At 47.1% G+C, this 15,844-nt stretch overlaps 1 protein-coding gene across 1 annotated transcript in view; it reads right to left on the bottom strand.

The window, feature by feature from the left end:
* NOSTRIN (nitric oxide synthase trafficking) overlaps window positions 1–15,844 on the bottom strand; it is a 104,690-nt gene that overhangs the window by 31,694 nt on the left and 57,152 nt on the right. Inside the window, exon 11 of the mRNA XM_029607899.1 lies at window positions 6,355–6,443. Within this exon, the coding sequence (XP_029463759.1) occupies window positions 6,355–6,443 (89 nt within the window). The remainder of the gene's footprint in view (window positions 1–6,354; window positions 6,444–15,844) is intronic.

The raw sequence follows: 15,844 nt of genomic DNA, 5'->3' as shown, positions 1-15,844 counted from the left end.
TATCGTGCAATTTGATGTAATTTACGTGTTATTTTCTGTCCTTTCCCCGACCCCCAACTGCTTCCCCCCCCCCCCCCCCCCCCCCGATAGCCCTCTCCACCATAATTTCTGAACCTAATCGCAGAGCTCCGTCCTGGTCAAATTTATTTATTCCCTCCTCGAGGGTTGTTTTTTTTTTTTTAATTTATCTTGATAAACACTTGATACATGTTTTGCTGTACTTTAATACATGGGATGCTTTACTTACATGTTATACTTTACATTTTATGCTTTACTTTAATTCTATTACTTATATTTAATTCTCTACCTAAATCTGGTTCTAAGATATTAGTTATTTGTAACGTTTTTTACAAGGTTTGGGTTCGATGTAAACCGGTGTGATAAGAATCTTTGTCTTGAACGTCGGTATAGTAAAAAGATGTAAATAAATAAATAAATGAAAGAACATTGTTTGAAGGACAAACAGGGTCATTCAGCAAAATGCGCTAGGGCCCTAACGCCTGCGATAACGCCCTAACGCAGGTGTTATTTATCGCATCGCGAGCTAAGTATGCAAATTTCAAAAATTTATTCAAGTGGGCGGATTTTGGAAGGCATTTGGGTGGAGTAAATGGAAATGAAAAGTACCTATCGCTGTGTGGATCCAAGGACAGGCAGTAGGAGGATAAGTAAATGCTGTGCGGATATTTCTTCTAGGATCGCAGTGCTGGTGCTTGAGCTGAGCTGAGAAAAAGTTCAGTGAGTTTTGAATGATAGTGAGAGGGAAGAGGAGAGAAAGGAAGAGGAGGCTGGAGAATAGGAGGGGCTGGGAAGCAAGACTATTGGGGACTGAGGAGAAAGGGCTGAAGAACAAGACAACTGGGGACTGGAGAGGGGTCTAGGAAGGGAGAAGTAGCTAGGGAACATGACTACTGGGGGGTCTGGGTGGGGACTGGGGAGCATGACTGGGGGGCTGGGGGTCTTGGGGAGGGGCTGTGGAACAAGATTGCTGGGGACTGGGGAACTGGCTGCAGAGAAGGACTGGGGAGCATGACTGCTAGGGGATGGGGAGAGAGGATGGGGAGAATAACTAGGGGGGTCTCGGAGGGAAGGGCCTATGGAACAAGTCTCCTGAGGCTGGGTGAGGAGAGGGGACTGGGGAATATGACTGCTGGGGAATGTAGGGTCAAGGTGGGGAGAGAGGACTGAGGAGCATGACTGGGGGGGGGGACTGTAGAGTCAGGGTGGGGAGAGAGGACTGAGGAGCATGATTGGGGGGGAGAGAGGGCTGGGGAACATAACTGCTGAGAACTGAAGGGTTCGGGTGGGGAGAGGAGGCTGGGAATCATGACTGCTGGGAACTGGGAGGTCTGGGTGGGGTGAGGAGGGCTAAGGAACTTTACTATTGTGGTCTGGGTGGGGAGATGGAAATGGGGCACATGACTGGTGTCTTGGGGGGAGTAGGATGGGGCTGCAGAAGAAGACTGCCAGGGACTGGGGGGCATGAATGCTGGAGGATGAGGCTAGGGGATGGGGAGAATGACTAGGAGGGGGGTCTTGGAAGGAAAGATCTGTAGAACAAGACTGCTGGGGTCTGGGTGAAGAGAAGAGACTGAGGAGCATGACTGCTGGGGGAAGAGAGGGCTAGGGAGCATGACTTCTGGAGACAGTAGGGGTTGGGTGGAGAGAGAGGCTGGGGTGTCTGACTGCTTGTGACTGAGGGTCTGTGTGGGGAGAGGGGGCTGGGGAACATGATTGCTGGGGGTCTGAAGGGTCTAGGTGGGGAGAGGGCATGGAGAGCATGATTGCTGAGGTCTGAAGGGTCTAGGTGGGGAGAGGGGTTGGGGCGACATGACTGCTGGGTCTGGGTGGGGAGAGGGGACTAGATAACATGACTACTGTGGTCTGGGTGGGGAGAGGAAACTGGGGAGCATGACTGCTGGGGGATTGGGAAAGGGAATTGGGGAGCATGTCTGGGGGTATTGGGGGAGAGTGGAGGGGCTGCGGAACAAGACTGCTGGGGACTGAGGAGCATGACTGCTGGGGGCTGGGGGTTCTGGGTGAGGAGAGAGGACTGGGGAGCGTAACTGCTGGGCGTTGGTGGGAAGAGTGGGCTTGGGAGCAAAACTGCTGGGGAACTGGGGGGTCTGAGTGAAGACGGGGGATGGAGAGCAAGACTGATGGATACTGGGGGTGGGTCTAGGTGGGTAACTGGCTGAGCAGCTTGACTGCTGGGGACTGTGGATTCTAGGTGGAGAGAGAGGGCTGGGTAAAAAGACTGCTGGAGAGACTGAGTGGGGAGAGGAGCTTGGGAGATGTGTATGAGATCTAGAATGTGGGCAGGGAAGTGTGCTATGTGAGTATTTGTGTGTGTGCGCGAGTAAGGGAGTGTGAGTGAAATCATGTGAGCGAAATTGTGTGTGTGTGTGTGTGTGTGTGTGTGTGTGTGTGTGTGTGTGTGTATTTGAGGATAAAGTTTGTGTGGCACCCTTCCCCAATCCATGACAATCTCAGGGTGACTGGGAATCAACAAATCCCATGTATGGAGAGCAGGAGATTTTTACATTTTTATACATATCATTATTGGATGTTGTTTGATGTGTTTGCTCTTTTGAAATATTATATTGGTGTTTTGGGAAATTTATGTCAATTGCCAAAAAGTCACACAATGAATTGTAAAATAATTCAAAATCCAAAAAAACAACTCAGTACTATTAGGATATATGAGGAAAGGCTAAAGAGATGAGGGCTGTTCAGCTTGGAGAAGAGACGGCTGAAGGAGATATGACAGAGTTCTTCAAAATCATGAAAGGACTTGAACAGGTTAATGGAAATCATTTTTTTACTGTTTCAGATAGTAGAAAGACAAGGGGGCACTCCATGAAGTTAGCAAGTAGCTCATTTAGAACAAATCAGAGAAAATTCTTTTTCACTCAATGTATAGTTAATTCTTTTTCATTTAATGTATAGTTAAGCTCTGCAACACATTGCCAGAGGATGTGGTTATGGCAGTTAGTATAACCGGGTTTTAAAAAGGTTTAGATAAGCTCCTAGAGGAGAAGTCTATAAACTACTATTAATCAATAAGGAATAGTTCCTTGGGATCTGTTTACTGTTTGGGTACTTGCCAGGTACTTGTGATTTGGATTGACCACAATTGGAATCAGGATGCTGGGCTTGATGGACCCTTGGTCTGAACCAGTATGGCATATCTTATGTTCTTATGACTTCAAACAATTACACATCAACAGCTTGAGCACTGCAGGGAACACTATCATCATAAGTCTTCGTTAACAATGCAATTTTTAAATTTGTGCAGGTAAAAGTCTTTTTCTAAATAGCATTTTCACATTAAAAAAAATGAAAACGTATCTTTTTAAAAACCAAATGGGGTACCAGTTAAACATTTCTCGCTTCTGCCATTTCAATTTAAATATAAGTTCTCATTTTTTCAATTGATTTATGAGAAAATATATTTGGAAAAAGACTGTTTTACTTGCAAAAATTTAAAAATTTAAAAAGTGCATTTATATACCAGACAAGTTATTCACATCACTTTGATTATTGCTAACACTGATATAACCATAGATTAGGAAACTCTTTCATCTAGCAGATGTTGGTGTGAGACCTCAGAGTCTAGGGAGTGGAATGTAATGGGATTGCTTGGCCTAGGTCTGACAAGCTTGGCTTAGGATGTATCCAGAAAGTAGGCCTCATTAGACTCAAGAATTCTCACACTGACTCACATTGTCAGGCTGATGTAATATTGGTGCGCGTTAAAGGGGCACTCATGATTGCACACCAATCCACCTCTCCAGGGCACCCAATGCAAAATGCAAATAGGCTGCTGCGGTAAAAAGGAGGTGCTAGGGGAAATCATGCGCCCCTAGCACCTCCTTGGCAGTAGGCACCCGGGAGAGATGGCTGTCAGCCGGTTAGGAAAACGGACGCTCAATTTTAGAGCGTCCGTTTTCTTACCTGACCGCCGACACACTTTTATTTATTTTTTTATTTTTTTGGGGGGGGGGGGACATTTCTAATTTTTTAGTTCCTCCGCCTTAATATTGCCACGATATTAAGTCAGAGGAAGCACAGAAAAGTAGTATTTTCTGTACACTTTTTGGGCTCCTCCAAAATTAACGCCTGCTCCTGGTGCACATTTTTTTTTTTTGCATGGGGGGAATAGATAATAGCCTCATCAACGTGCATTTGCATGTGATGAGTGCTGTTACCTATGCGCGCGATTCGACGCATGTTTTGAGCATGCTAATCCCCGTTTTGCATCAGGAGGTATGAATGCACGTCCAATCGCGGGTTCAGCCATGCGCTGCAGCCAGCGCACGGTGTAGCATTGGCCCATATGTGACTATATAAGTGTGAGAACAGGAGAAATAAACAGCAGATGTGGGAAGGGTGTTCTTACTCTGGACCATGTTTTTGGAAAACCACATGCATTTCTCAAAACACAGTTTCAGATGTGCAGATGGAGAGGCCTTAACTAAAATAGGCAAGAGAGCGTGCAAGTGTTTGCATGCAAGTATCTGTGTCTGTGTGTATGTGAGAGAATCCTGAACTTCAGAAGGTACCAGAACCATGCTTCTTTTCAGGGCCCTGTTAGTATCAGTAAAGGGAAGTCTTATACTGAATTATTATGATCATTGTAAGCATTGCCTTTGGTATATCTATGTGTTATCTATGCAGCAATGCTTTCTAAAGCATAATTGAGCATATCATATTGAATCTGAACATGTGCAGAGTGTTTTTTAAATTTCTTTTATGAATTTCAACTAAGGCTAAACTTTAGCAAGGAAGTTGTGTACAATTCTGGTTGCCGCATCTCAAAAAAGATCTAGTTGTGATGGAGAAGGTACAGAGAAGGGCAACCAGAATGATAGAGGAGATGGAAAAGCTTCCCTATGAGGAAAGGCTGAAGAGGTTAGGGCTGTTCAGCTTGGAGAAGAGGCGGCTGAGGGGGGATATGATAGAGGTCTTTAAGATCATGAGAGGTCTTGAACGAGTAGATGTGACTCGGTTATTTTCACTTTCGAATAATAGAAGGACTAGGGGGCATTCCATGAAGTTAGCAAGTAGCACATTTAGGACTAATCAGAGAAAATTCTTTTTCACTCAACGGACAATAAAGCTCTGGAATTTGTTGCCAGAGGATGTGGTTAGTGCAGTTAGTGTAGCTGGGTTCAAAAAAGGTTTGGATAAGTTCTTGGAAGAGAAGTCCATTAATGGCTATTAATCAATTTTACTTAGGGAATAGCCACTGCTATTAATTGCATCAGTAGCATGGGATCTTCTTAGTGTTTGGGTATTTGCCAGGTTCTTGTGGCCTGGTTTGGCCTCTGTTGGAAACAGGATGCTGGGCTTGATGGACCCTTAGTCTGACCCAGCATGGCAATTTCTTATGTTCTTATGTTCTTAAGGCTGAAGTGAGCTCCCGAAGGATAAATTCTAATATACTCAGGTGGAGTTGGCCTAAGGTGCACGATGGGGTGCCAATCTGAGTAGGGGTGGGTACATGCCATAGGTGCAATCTGGTTACTCTTCAAGTATACCTCTCCACACCTGCAGTGAGGCTTCCCATGACAGTAGAAGTAATAAGCTGATGACCTGTGAGTCTGTCCTGAAACAGCCCACCAGAGAACAGGCACCAAAAAAGGGGAAAGCCCAGCGAGGGTTCCATCTCCAAAGAATACCTCACAGCTAATAATGGAGGAAGGAACCTTTAAAAGGTATGAAGATTATGCAGCGAATGTGATTTTGTTTTTGGATTTCTGGACTTTTTCTGTACGGATGCTACTAGATCCAAGTGTATACATTGCAAGATAATCTGACTGCATCAGTTATTCAGGTAAAGGATTTAATTTTCCAAACATGACCAAATTGTGTCGCAGTCTGGTATGTTTGTTGGAAGGAGTCAGAAGACCTTCTAAAAGCCTAAGGGCCTTAAAAGACTTTAACTGCCTTCTTCCACCCTCATCAGGAACGAACTAAGGAGTATGGGTTACAGTTTGGCTCCAGCAATCCCAAATGAGCACCTAATCCCTACAGGATGGGGGAACAAGGGTTACATAAGAAGGAGGGTTTGAATCAATTGTAATTTCTCTTTTTCATTTCTATTGCTTCTCTTTTGTTTATTATTTTATTTTATTTTTATTTTACTTTATTTATTTAATATAGTAGTTACTATTTAAGTTTATTTTACTTTATCTCTACTTTAATATTTGTTTATTTTTGTAAACCGTTTTGGTGAGCGTTCTCGCTTTTGAAAGACGTATAGAAATGTTTTTAAATAAAAATAAATAAAATAAATATTTCACCATGCACATAAAATACTTAACCACAGTATATACAGAGAAAGTGTACCTCATTGAGTAAGCGTATTGTATCATCCTGATTCTTTACATCAGAAAAGGCAGGATTTTCAGTGTATGCTGCAAGCATCTTTTCTAACCCTGAAAAAGATGGATCAAATGATCATTGTGTGTTCTGTTTCAGCCTTAGTTGTAGTCATCAGAGGCTGTCATCAACAGAAGAGCTTGCAGTCTCACAGGTTAGTGGTGAGCATCACTGTTTGATAATTCCTATATTGCTTTCAAGATGGAAATTGCTAAAAGAGAAAAATGCACTCCTATGCAATAGGAGTTTTGCTTTGCAGGGTACTATTTGGCTCTATGAATGATATCCACTGTATATAATTGTTTCTATTGGAGTGAAGGTCTGGGACTAGTAGGCCCACACTGTCACCTGGATATGAAAGAAAAAACATGTAAAGCCTGTTTGAAATGTAGCCTGCTTAATACAATCCTTTACAACATAATCTTACAAGAATAAGTGACTCCTCAATACCCTGACTTACTCAACGCTTTGTTGAATCTTTTTTGATTTCTCAGTAGTTATTTCTTGTTTAGTCAGGTCCAACTCTTAAATGCAGTCTAATTTTAAAGATCATAAATGAGAAATGTTCTTATTTAGGAATGTTATTGAAAATTAATGCATTTCCTGTGTTGATATGAAAATTTATCTGGTTCATCATCCTGCTATTTTAACCTTATTTTAAAAATGTTTTGACAATAATATTTAGGGAAATTCTGAATTCAATAAACATAGGGGCATATGCACTAAAACCTGTGCTACAAAAGGTTTTAGTTTATACACAATAGCATTTTTACCATGTATGGTAACATCCACATTTTCTTGCGCCGCCTGGCCGCGACCGGCCAGTCCCCCCTACCTCCGATGTTCCTTTGGCGTGATGGCCCTGCCTCCACAGCAGGCCGCGAACGCCAGACCGCACGGCCCAAGCAGCGTCTTCCCAGTCAACATCAGGGCCTCCCCTGACGTGCGTGCGCAGGAGGTCCCGCCTCTTAAAGGGGCCGCGGCGGGAGAGACTGCCCGGCCCCAGAAGATGACATCAGGCCCAGAGGGGTATTTAAACCCTGCAGCTGCACTCCCTCAGTGCCTTCGCAACAGAATCCCTCTGTTGCTCTCGGGCTGTGCTGCTATTGTACCTTTGTGCTGCATTCCTGTGCCTCTTTGTTCCTGTGCCTATGTGTTCCTGTGCCTCTGCCTTGCCTCCGAAGTTCCTGCCTCCATCCCTGGACCCATTCCTCGGCTTCATCTCCTGGTTTGACCTCGGCTCTTCTCCTCATCTTCGCTTGTCTGCTGCCCATTCTGACTTGTGGCCTGTATCTTCATTCTGCATCTTGTTGCCTGCCTCGGATCTTCTGCCTGGACTTCGTTTTGCCTCTTCGCTGCCTGCCCCGGATCTTCTGCCTGGACTTCATTTCGCCTCTTTGCTGCCTGCCCCGGATCTTCTGCCTGGACTCCATTCTGCCTTTTCGTGAAGATTGGTTCCTATCTTGTTGAGTGAATGCTCTGAGTACCCGCTCCTTGGGGGGCTCTCCCGCGTTCATAGGTTATCTGCTTCTCGGAGGGCCGTCCTGACTGATTCCCTGGAATCAGTCCTTGTGAGTCCTCCTTTTCACCTATGCCCCCTCCCAGAGATGAGTTCCAATGAGGGTTGTCCCTCGGCGGTCATCACCTCTCGCTCCGGCTCAAGGGTCCACATCCTTAACAGTTTGCGAAGGCCATGGACCCGGTGGGCTTGTTTAGCCGCCAGGCTATTCCTGTGACTACTGCTCACAGATGATGGGACTTATTAAGGTCAAATTTACTGTAATGATGGCCAGGCAACCATCATAGTGCACAGGATTCCAGAATCTATGTCTGGTAACCTATAAGAGCTTATGCTTCTTTGTGCTGAAATTTAATCATTGGTTGCTTAGGGCCTTTTATGACTCTCTCTCTGTTATTTGTAAAGCTGATCACTTAAGTAACTTATTTAAAAGTGATACTTATCTTGACGGTGAGTGATTGAATGCTGTAAAAACAGCTATCTCAAAAGACAACTTTGTTGCGAAGTTCCGCTGTTTGCTGCAATGAACTTGAGTGTAGAGAGAGTTCCTTACAGGTCCGCGAATGCAATCGCGTTGTATTTGAAGTCCTGTTTCCAGTTCCCTTTCAAGCCGGATTTAATCGCACACTGCCTGGACACCCGAAGCTGCAGGGTTTCGGAGTTCTTCCTTCCTCAGGGGTACAGTATGCTTGTGTGCTTTGGATTGTTGAAATGTGCGGCTTATTCTTGAATGGAAAACTCACTGAGATGTGCGGCTTATTCCTAGTTTGTGTTGGTGCAAGGTTTAAAGGGACCTTCCTGTCAGTGCAGGGGTTAGAAGAGCGTCTGACTTGTAAGTCTGACTTCTGCAGCAGCAACAATCCCTGGAAATCCTGACCGCCACGGTGGAATGCCTAGTAACTCGCCTGGACTCCACCTCTGGACACGGGGCTGCCGACCTTCCCCCGGCGGTTCCAGTAGCTTCAACCTCCATGACCTGCTCCACCTCGATTTGCCGGAGAATCCAAGCAATGTCGAGGGTTCCTAAACCACTGCTTCATAAGGTTCTCCTTACAAGAACAGCAGTTTCCCACAGACCGAATTAAGATGGTAAAGCCCTGGCCTGGGCATCTCCACTTTGGGAGCAAGGAGATTCCATTCTGCGAGACCTGCCTCGGTTCGTCCAGATGTTCCGTCAAGTATTCGATGAGCCGGGTCGCCAGTCCAAGGCCACCTCTGAATTGCTTAACCTCCGCCAAGGCTCACACACTCTGGCCTACTTCGCAGTAGAGTTTTGTACCCTGGCGTCCGAACTGGGTTGGTGTGAGGACAGCCTGTGTGGTATCTTCCTGGAGGAGTTATCCCCTCACATCAAGGATGAGTTAACTGCACGGGAACTCCCAGATGACCTCGAGGCACTCATTGAACTGGCAGGCCGGATCGATCGATGATTACAACAAAGTGCTAAGGAATTTAAGCCAGCCCGTCGCTCAGTTTCCCTGGCCCTGACCTTTTCACGCCCAGTGGCTACTCCCACAACTCATGGGTCTTCGTCGGAATGCAGGAAGAAGCCTATGCAGCTAGGCCGTAGTCATCTGTCAGCTGAAGAGAAACAGCGTTGAAGGCGACTCGGTTATGTCTCTACTGCGGTGGCAAGGCTCACTTATTGGCCCAATGTCCTGAATGTCTGGGAAACTCTCAGCCTAGGTCTCACAGGGGGGCTGACCCTAGGCTGAATCAATCCTGCCCCTCTATGTACAGTTCCCGTTACACTGCAGTTCTTCAGAAGATCCTTTACAATGCTAACTCTTATCGACTCCAGTTCAGGCGGAAACTTCATCCTATCCAAGTTAGTTCATCAAAAACAACTACCCGTGATATCCCATACACCACCATTGTTGATCTCGTCCATCCAAGGAGACCCTTACCCGGGACGGGTCACTCTTTGCACTGCTCCTATAACACTTCAAATCGGGGTTCTCCACAAAGAGGAGGTGTCCTTCTTTATTCTCGAGAAATCCACCCACCCTGTGGTCCTAGGGCTTCCTTGGCTACAAAAGCATTCACCCACCATTAATTGGAAAACCCTGCAAATTATAGCCTGGGGGACGGACTGCTTTTCTACCTGCCTTCAAACTAGACCTTGACCACAGTTGGTGCTGGCTAGCACTACCGTTCAGTTACCACCTCAGTACAGTGACTTCACCGATGTGTTCTCCAAGGAGGAGGCGGAGACCCTTCTGGAACATCGGGCTTCGACTGCGCCATTGACCTATTACCCGGTACAGTTCCGCCCCATGGACGGGTATATCCGCTTTCTCTACCCGAGATGCAGGCAATGTCCAAGTACATAAAAGAAAACCTCGATCGGGGTTTCATAGCCCATCCTCTTCTCCAGCAGGGGCTGGCTTCTTCTTTGTAGTCAAGAAGGACGGTTCTTTAAGACCCTGTATTGATTACAGGGGACTCAATGCGATCACTCGTAAAAATCGTTATCCGCATCCTTTGATTCCTGAACTACTGGACCGCCTCCATGGAGCCAAGGTATTCTCTAAATTGGACCTTTGTGGGGCCTACAATCTGGTCAGAATAAAGCCCGGGGATGAGTGGAAGATGGCATTTAACATGCGTGACGGCCATTACGAATATCTCGTAATGCCATTCGGACTTTGCAACGCACCCGCTGTGTTCCAAAATTTAATGAACGAGATATTCCAGGATATGCTACATAAGGGGGCAATTGTCTACCTTGATGACGTCCTAATTTATTCCAAGGACTTGAGTACACATCGCATGGATGTTTGTTGGGTCCTCCAATGTCTAAGAGAACACCGCCTCTTTGCAAAATTAGAGAAATGTCTTTTTGAACAGGAGTCCCTGCCCTTTTTGGGCTTTATTGTATCCACCACCGACTTCCGAATGGACCCGGACAAGTTAACCAGCATCCGGGAGTGGCCTCAACCTGTGGGACTTCATTCATTGCAACAGTTTCTTGGCTTCGCCAATTTTTACTGGAATTTCATTCCCCATTATTCACATATCGTAGCAACGTTAATGGCACTAACTAAGAAGGGAGCTAATAAAAACAGTGGCCAAATGAAGCCATCAAAGCCTTCAACGACTTAAAGAGGGCATTTTTACAGGAGCCGTGTCTTCACCACCCCGATCCCGCTCATCCATTCATCGTGAAAATAGATGCCTCGGGCTTTGCAGTAGGGGCGGAACTCAGCCAATGCTCTCCTCAAAGGACGCTTCTACCCTGCTCTTTCTTCTCCCGTAAATTTTCCCCCACGGAGAATTATGGAATTGGAGACAAGGAACTGTTAGCCATTAAGATGGCTTTCGAAGAATGGAGACAATGGCTAGAGGGGACATGACACCCCGTGACAGTTTTCACCGACCATAAGAACCTTGAGTTCCTCAGTAAGGATCAACGATTGAATCCGTGCCAGGCTCGGTGGTCACTGTTCTTCAGTCGATTCGACTTCATACTATGTTACCGTCCTGCAGATAAAAACGCACGAGCAGATGCACTTTCCAGGCTGCATGAGGCTGAAGATGCACCAGAAGTAGCCCACTATATCTTGGATCCTGCCAAAGTCCATCTAGCCGCTACCGACACCATACCACAAGGGAAAACAGTAGTTCCCCTTCGCCAGCGACCAAAAGTACTTGCTTGGGCACATGACTCCCTCACTGCAGGACACCCAAGCAGAGCCCGAACCTTGGGTCTATTATCTCGATATTACTGGTGGCCTCAGATGGCCCAGGATTTGAGATCCAATGTGAATTCCTACCCAACTTGTGTACAGCAAAAGCCCTTGTCTGGTTGGCCTTGGGGGTTACTCCAGCCTCTCCCACCCACCCCGGTAAACTTGGACACACATCTCCATGGATTTTGTGGTGGACCTGCCTACTTCCTCTGGCAACCACGTAATCTGGGTCGTGATCGACAGATTTTCTAAGATGGCACACTTTGTTCCCATACCGAAATTACCATCAGCTCCAGAGTTGGCACGGCTCTTCACCTTGCACATATTCCGACTGCATGGCCTTCCCCTGCATATCGCATCCAATTGTGGCCCCCAGTTTATGGCCAAGTACTGGCGGGCCCTGTGCAGGAGGTTTTGTTTATAGTATTTGGACTTCACCACTGTCTTTCACCCACAGAGAAACGGACAAGCTGAGCGAATTAATCGGGGATTGAAGACCTTTCTTCGTTCCTTCGTTGGAAGCCGCCAAGATGATTGGTCTTTACTCTTGCCCTGTGCAGCGTTTTCACACAACTCTCACGTCCATTCTGCCACGGGGTCGTCTCCATTTCAAGTGGTCTATGGAAGGCATCCTAAACCTCCACTACCACTACCTCTGTCTGTACCTTCTCCCGCAGCCCAACTCACAGCTGATCAGATGCACAACCTATGGGAGACCACCAACGCCAACTAGATTAAAGATGCTAACACCACCAAATGCACATCTGATAGACACCTCTGTCCAGCCCCTCTCTTTAACCCGGGGGATAGGGTTTGGCTCAGCACCCGCCACATCTGCGTTTGGGTCCCATCTATGCAGCTGGCACCTAGATACATTGGTCCTTTTTCAATTTCTGAACGCCTAGGTCCTGTCACCTATTGTCTAAGGCTGCCCTCTAGCCTCTGGATACACAATTCCTTCCACATGTCCCTGTTAAAACCTTTGGTGCCGTCTTCCTACCATACCATGCCACCCAAGCTTCCGGAGCTGGTTTCAGACAACGACCCTGTCTACCAGGTCCGGGAGGTCCTAGATATTCGACGACACCATAGGCGTTGGGAATATTTAATTGCCTGGGAAGGGTTCGGTGCCGAAGAAAACTTATGAGAACCCTCCTCTAACATCCTGGACAAGTCCTTAATTTAGCACTTCAATCGGACTCACCCTGGCAATCCTGGTCCTTCTAAGAGGGGGCATAAGAGAGGGGGTACTGTTGTGGCGCCTGGCCATGACCAGCCAGTCCCCCTACCCCCAGTGTTTCTTCGGCATGACGGCCCTGCCTCTGCGGCAGGCTGTGAACGCTGGACTGCGTGGCCCAAACAGCAGCCAGCATCGGGGCCTCCCCTGACGCGCGTGGGGGAAGTCCCGCCTCTTCAAGGGGCCGCGGTGGGAGAGACTGCCTGGCACCAAAAGATGACGTCAGGCCCAGAGGGGTATTTAAACCCTGCAGCTGTACTCCCTCAGGGCCTTCACAACAGAATCCCTCTGTTGTTCTCGGGCTGTGCTGCTATTGTGCCTTTGTGCTGCGTTCCTGTGCCTCTGTGTTCCTTTGCCTCAGTGTTCCTTGCCTCTGTGTCCCTGCCTTGCCTCCGAAGTTCCTGCCTCTGTCCCTGGACCTATTCCTCGGCTTGATCTCCTGGTTTGACCTCGGCTCGTCTCTTCGTCTTCGCTTGTCTGCTGCCCGTCCTGACTTGTGGCCTATATCTTCATTCTGCATCTTGCTGCCTGCCTCGGATCTTTTGCCTGGACTTCATTTCGCCTCTTTGCTGCCTGCCCCGGATCTTCTGCTTGGACTTCATTTCGTCTCTTCGCTGCCTGCCCCAGATCTTCTGCCTAGACTCCATTCCGCCTCTTCATTAAGATCGGTTCCTATCTCGCTGGGTGAACGCTCTGAGTACCCGCTCCTTGGGGGCTCTCCCACATTCATAGGCTATCTGCTCCTCGGAGGGCCATCCTGCCTAATTCCCTGGAACCAGTCCTCGTGAGTCCTCCTTTTTGCTTACGCCACATCCCGAAGGCGAGTTCCATTGAGGGTTGTCCCTCGGCGGTCATCACCTCTTGCTCCAGCTCAAGAGTCCACATCATTTACACATTTAACAGGCAATGCACAGATAACTGAATTTTCAAAGAGATGCATGTGCAATAAATAGCAGATGGTGCACAAGTAGCACTTATTCGTGCTACCACTTTTTTATAAACCAATCACATATGTGCCTAGGTACTAGTGCACGAATATCTTTGCTCATGTAAAAAAGAGGTAGATTGAGGCAGGTCAGGGTATTCTAGGGCGGGGCCAACATTGTCATTTACATGCATAAATCACGATTTTATAACTTGTGAACACAACGCACATAGAGATGTTACCTGTGCATATTTACTTCTGCAACGAGCAGGAGCGGCGGTGATGAGCAGGAGCAAAAGGAGCAGTAGCCGCGGCGGCGACAACGACGACAACAAGCAGGAGCGGGAGGAGCAGCGGCGTCGACGTGCGCGAGGGTGGGAGGAGCAGTAGCGGCGGCGGCGCACATGCAAGGGAGGGACACCCCCCTGTCTGCCGGGTGTGGATGAGCTGAAAGGGGAGTGAGTGAGAGGAGGAAGGAGAGAGTGAGCTGAGAGGAGGAAGGAGAGAGTGGGGGAGGGGGGTGAGAGGGAGGTGGGGGGAGGGAGGGAGGTGAGAGGTGGGGGGGAGAGGGGGGACGGGCAGTGGTTAGGTGGGTTGGGGAGGGGGTTGAGTGCTGAGATTGTTGGTTGTTTGGCGTTTTTGCTCGTTCTTGAGTTTGTGGGGGTGAGTCGCATCTTGTTTGGTTGTGATTCTAGGTCGGGGTGGGGTGAGTGGAAGAAATGGACCGAAAAAAAAATGGTAAATGTAACCCGTTGTTACGGGCTTAAAGGCTAGTTGTATATAAAACACGTGACTTGGGCGGACAATATAAAATTCTAGCGCATGTGTGTTCACTCCCACATATGCATGTATATGGGCATACATGCTCTCATTTTAAAGTTCCAGTCTAAATGTTTTATCTGCCTGTTAAAATATAGTCTTTTTAAGAAGAATGTAAAATTACCTAAAAAGTGCAGGGTGCACCCTATCTGCTTCACTACATCCCCCATGGTAACCAAAACAAAGTGAAAGGGCTGGTTGGCACAGACAGTATTTCATCTCCCTGAAAGCAGATCAAAACTCCTTTCCCAACACCAAATCAAGGGCTGCCAAGGTCTGATCACCACTTTCTGTCCCCACCTAAATCACAAGCCAAGAGGACAGTATCCAGAATGATTCCCCCTTAAGGTCCACCTACTTCCCCTGGGCACAAAAAGAGAGTCCACAATGCATTGAACTTCACCACCACCCTTCTCAGGACAAACTTCAAAAGGCTGCTATGCTCCAATTGCCAACCTCCATCTCCTTGCCTTCTAACCCCCAGACACTAGCCAAAGGGTCACAGTGCCCCAACTGACCCAGTCCCTGTCTGTCCTCCAGACACAAATAAAGAGGCTGCAATTCATCAATCACCACTCTCCTTCCACATACAAATCAAGGAGCCCCAACTGATCCCTATCATCTTCTGAACTTCCACCCTTCCCCTGGTGGATTTCCAACCCTGTCTATTCCTTTTTTTGAAGACCTGTAGAAGAGATCATGAATCCCTCATGCCCTGCTGCCAACTGTAGGAATTCTTGCAGATGTCTGAGAGGGTTAACAGTAAATATAAATGAAACGTAAGTGAAATTATAATGTCGGGATGGATTAGCCAAGCTAAATTATGCAAAAGTGGCAAAAACCCTTAGCAAGCTGAAACACCTTCAAACTGATGTCTTGGCTCTTACAGTTCTCTGGTTACTGTGCCATATTCATCTTAGTTCCTGAGAACATTCTAAAGCTGAGGCTTATTTGTTCATGCATTTTCCATAAACACAGTTGCTATGGTTGTGAGTTTATGCCATAAGATAGTCACCGTTTTGTAGAAGCAGCATATGTTAGTGAAAGGTAAGATGGAGGAGTATCTTAGTTCATGGGAAGCTTGTCAACAGCAGCTAATTAGGCTATCCAGTCACAATCTTAACAAAACACAACAGAGTAACTAATGGTATTGATTGCTTGCTGGGAATGGTTCAGGACATAATTCTGGTCACAGGGAACCAAGGTGCTGTTATATACAGTATATACATTGTACACAATGCAGAGATAAGCAAGAGGTGTTCCAG

Source organism: Rhinatrema bivittatum, chromosome 6 (assembly GCF_901001135.1).
Source record: "Rhinatrema bivittatum chromosome 6, aRhiBiv1.1, whole genome shotgun sequence".
NCBI classification, from domain to species: domain Eukaryota; kingdom Metazoa; phylum Chordata; class Amphibia; order Gymnophiona; family Rhinatrematidae; genus Rhinatrema; species Rhinatrema bivittatum.
Note: the sequence above shows the minus strand (reverse complement) of the source record. Positions and strands in the feature narration are given on the sequence as shown.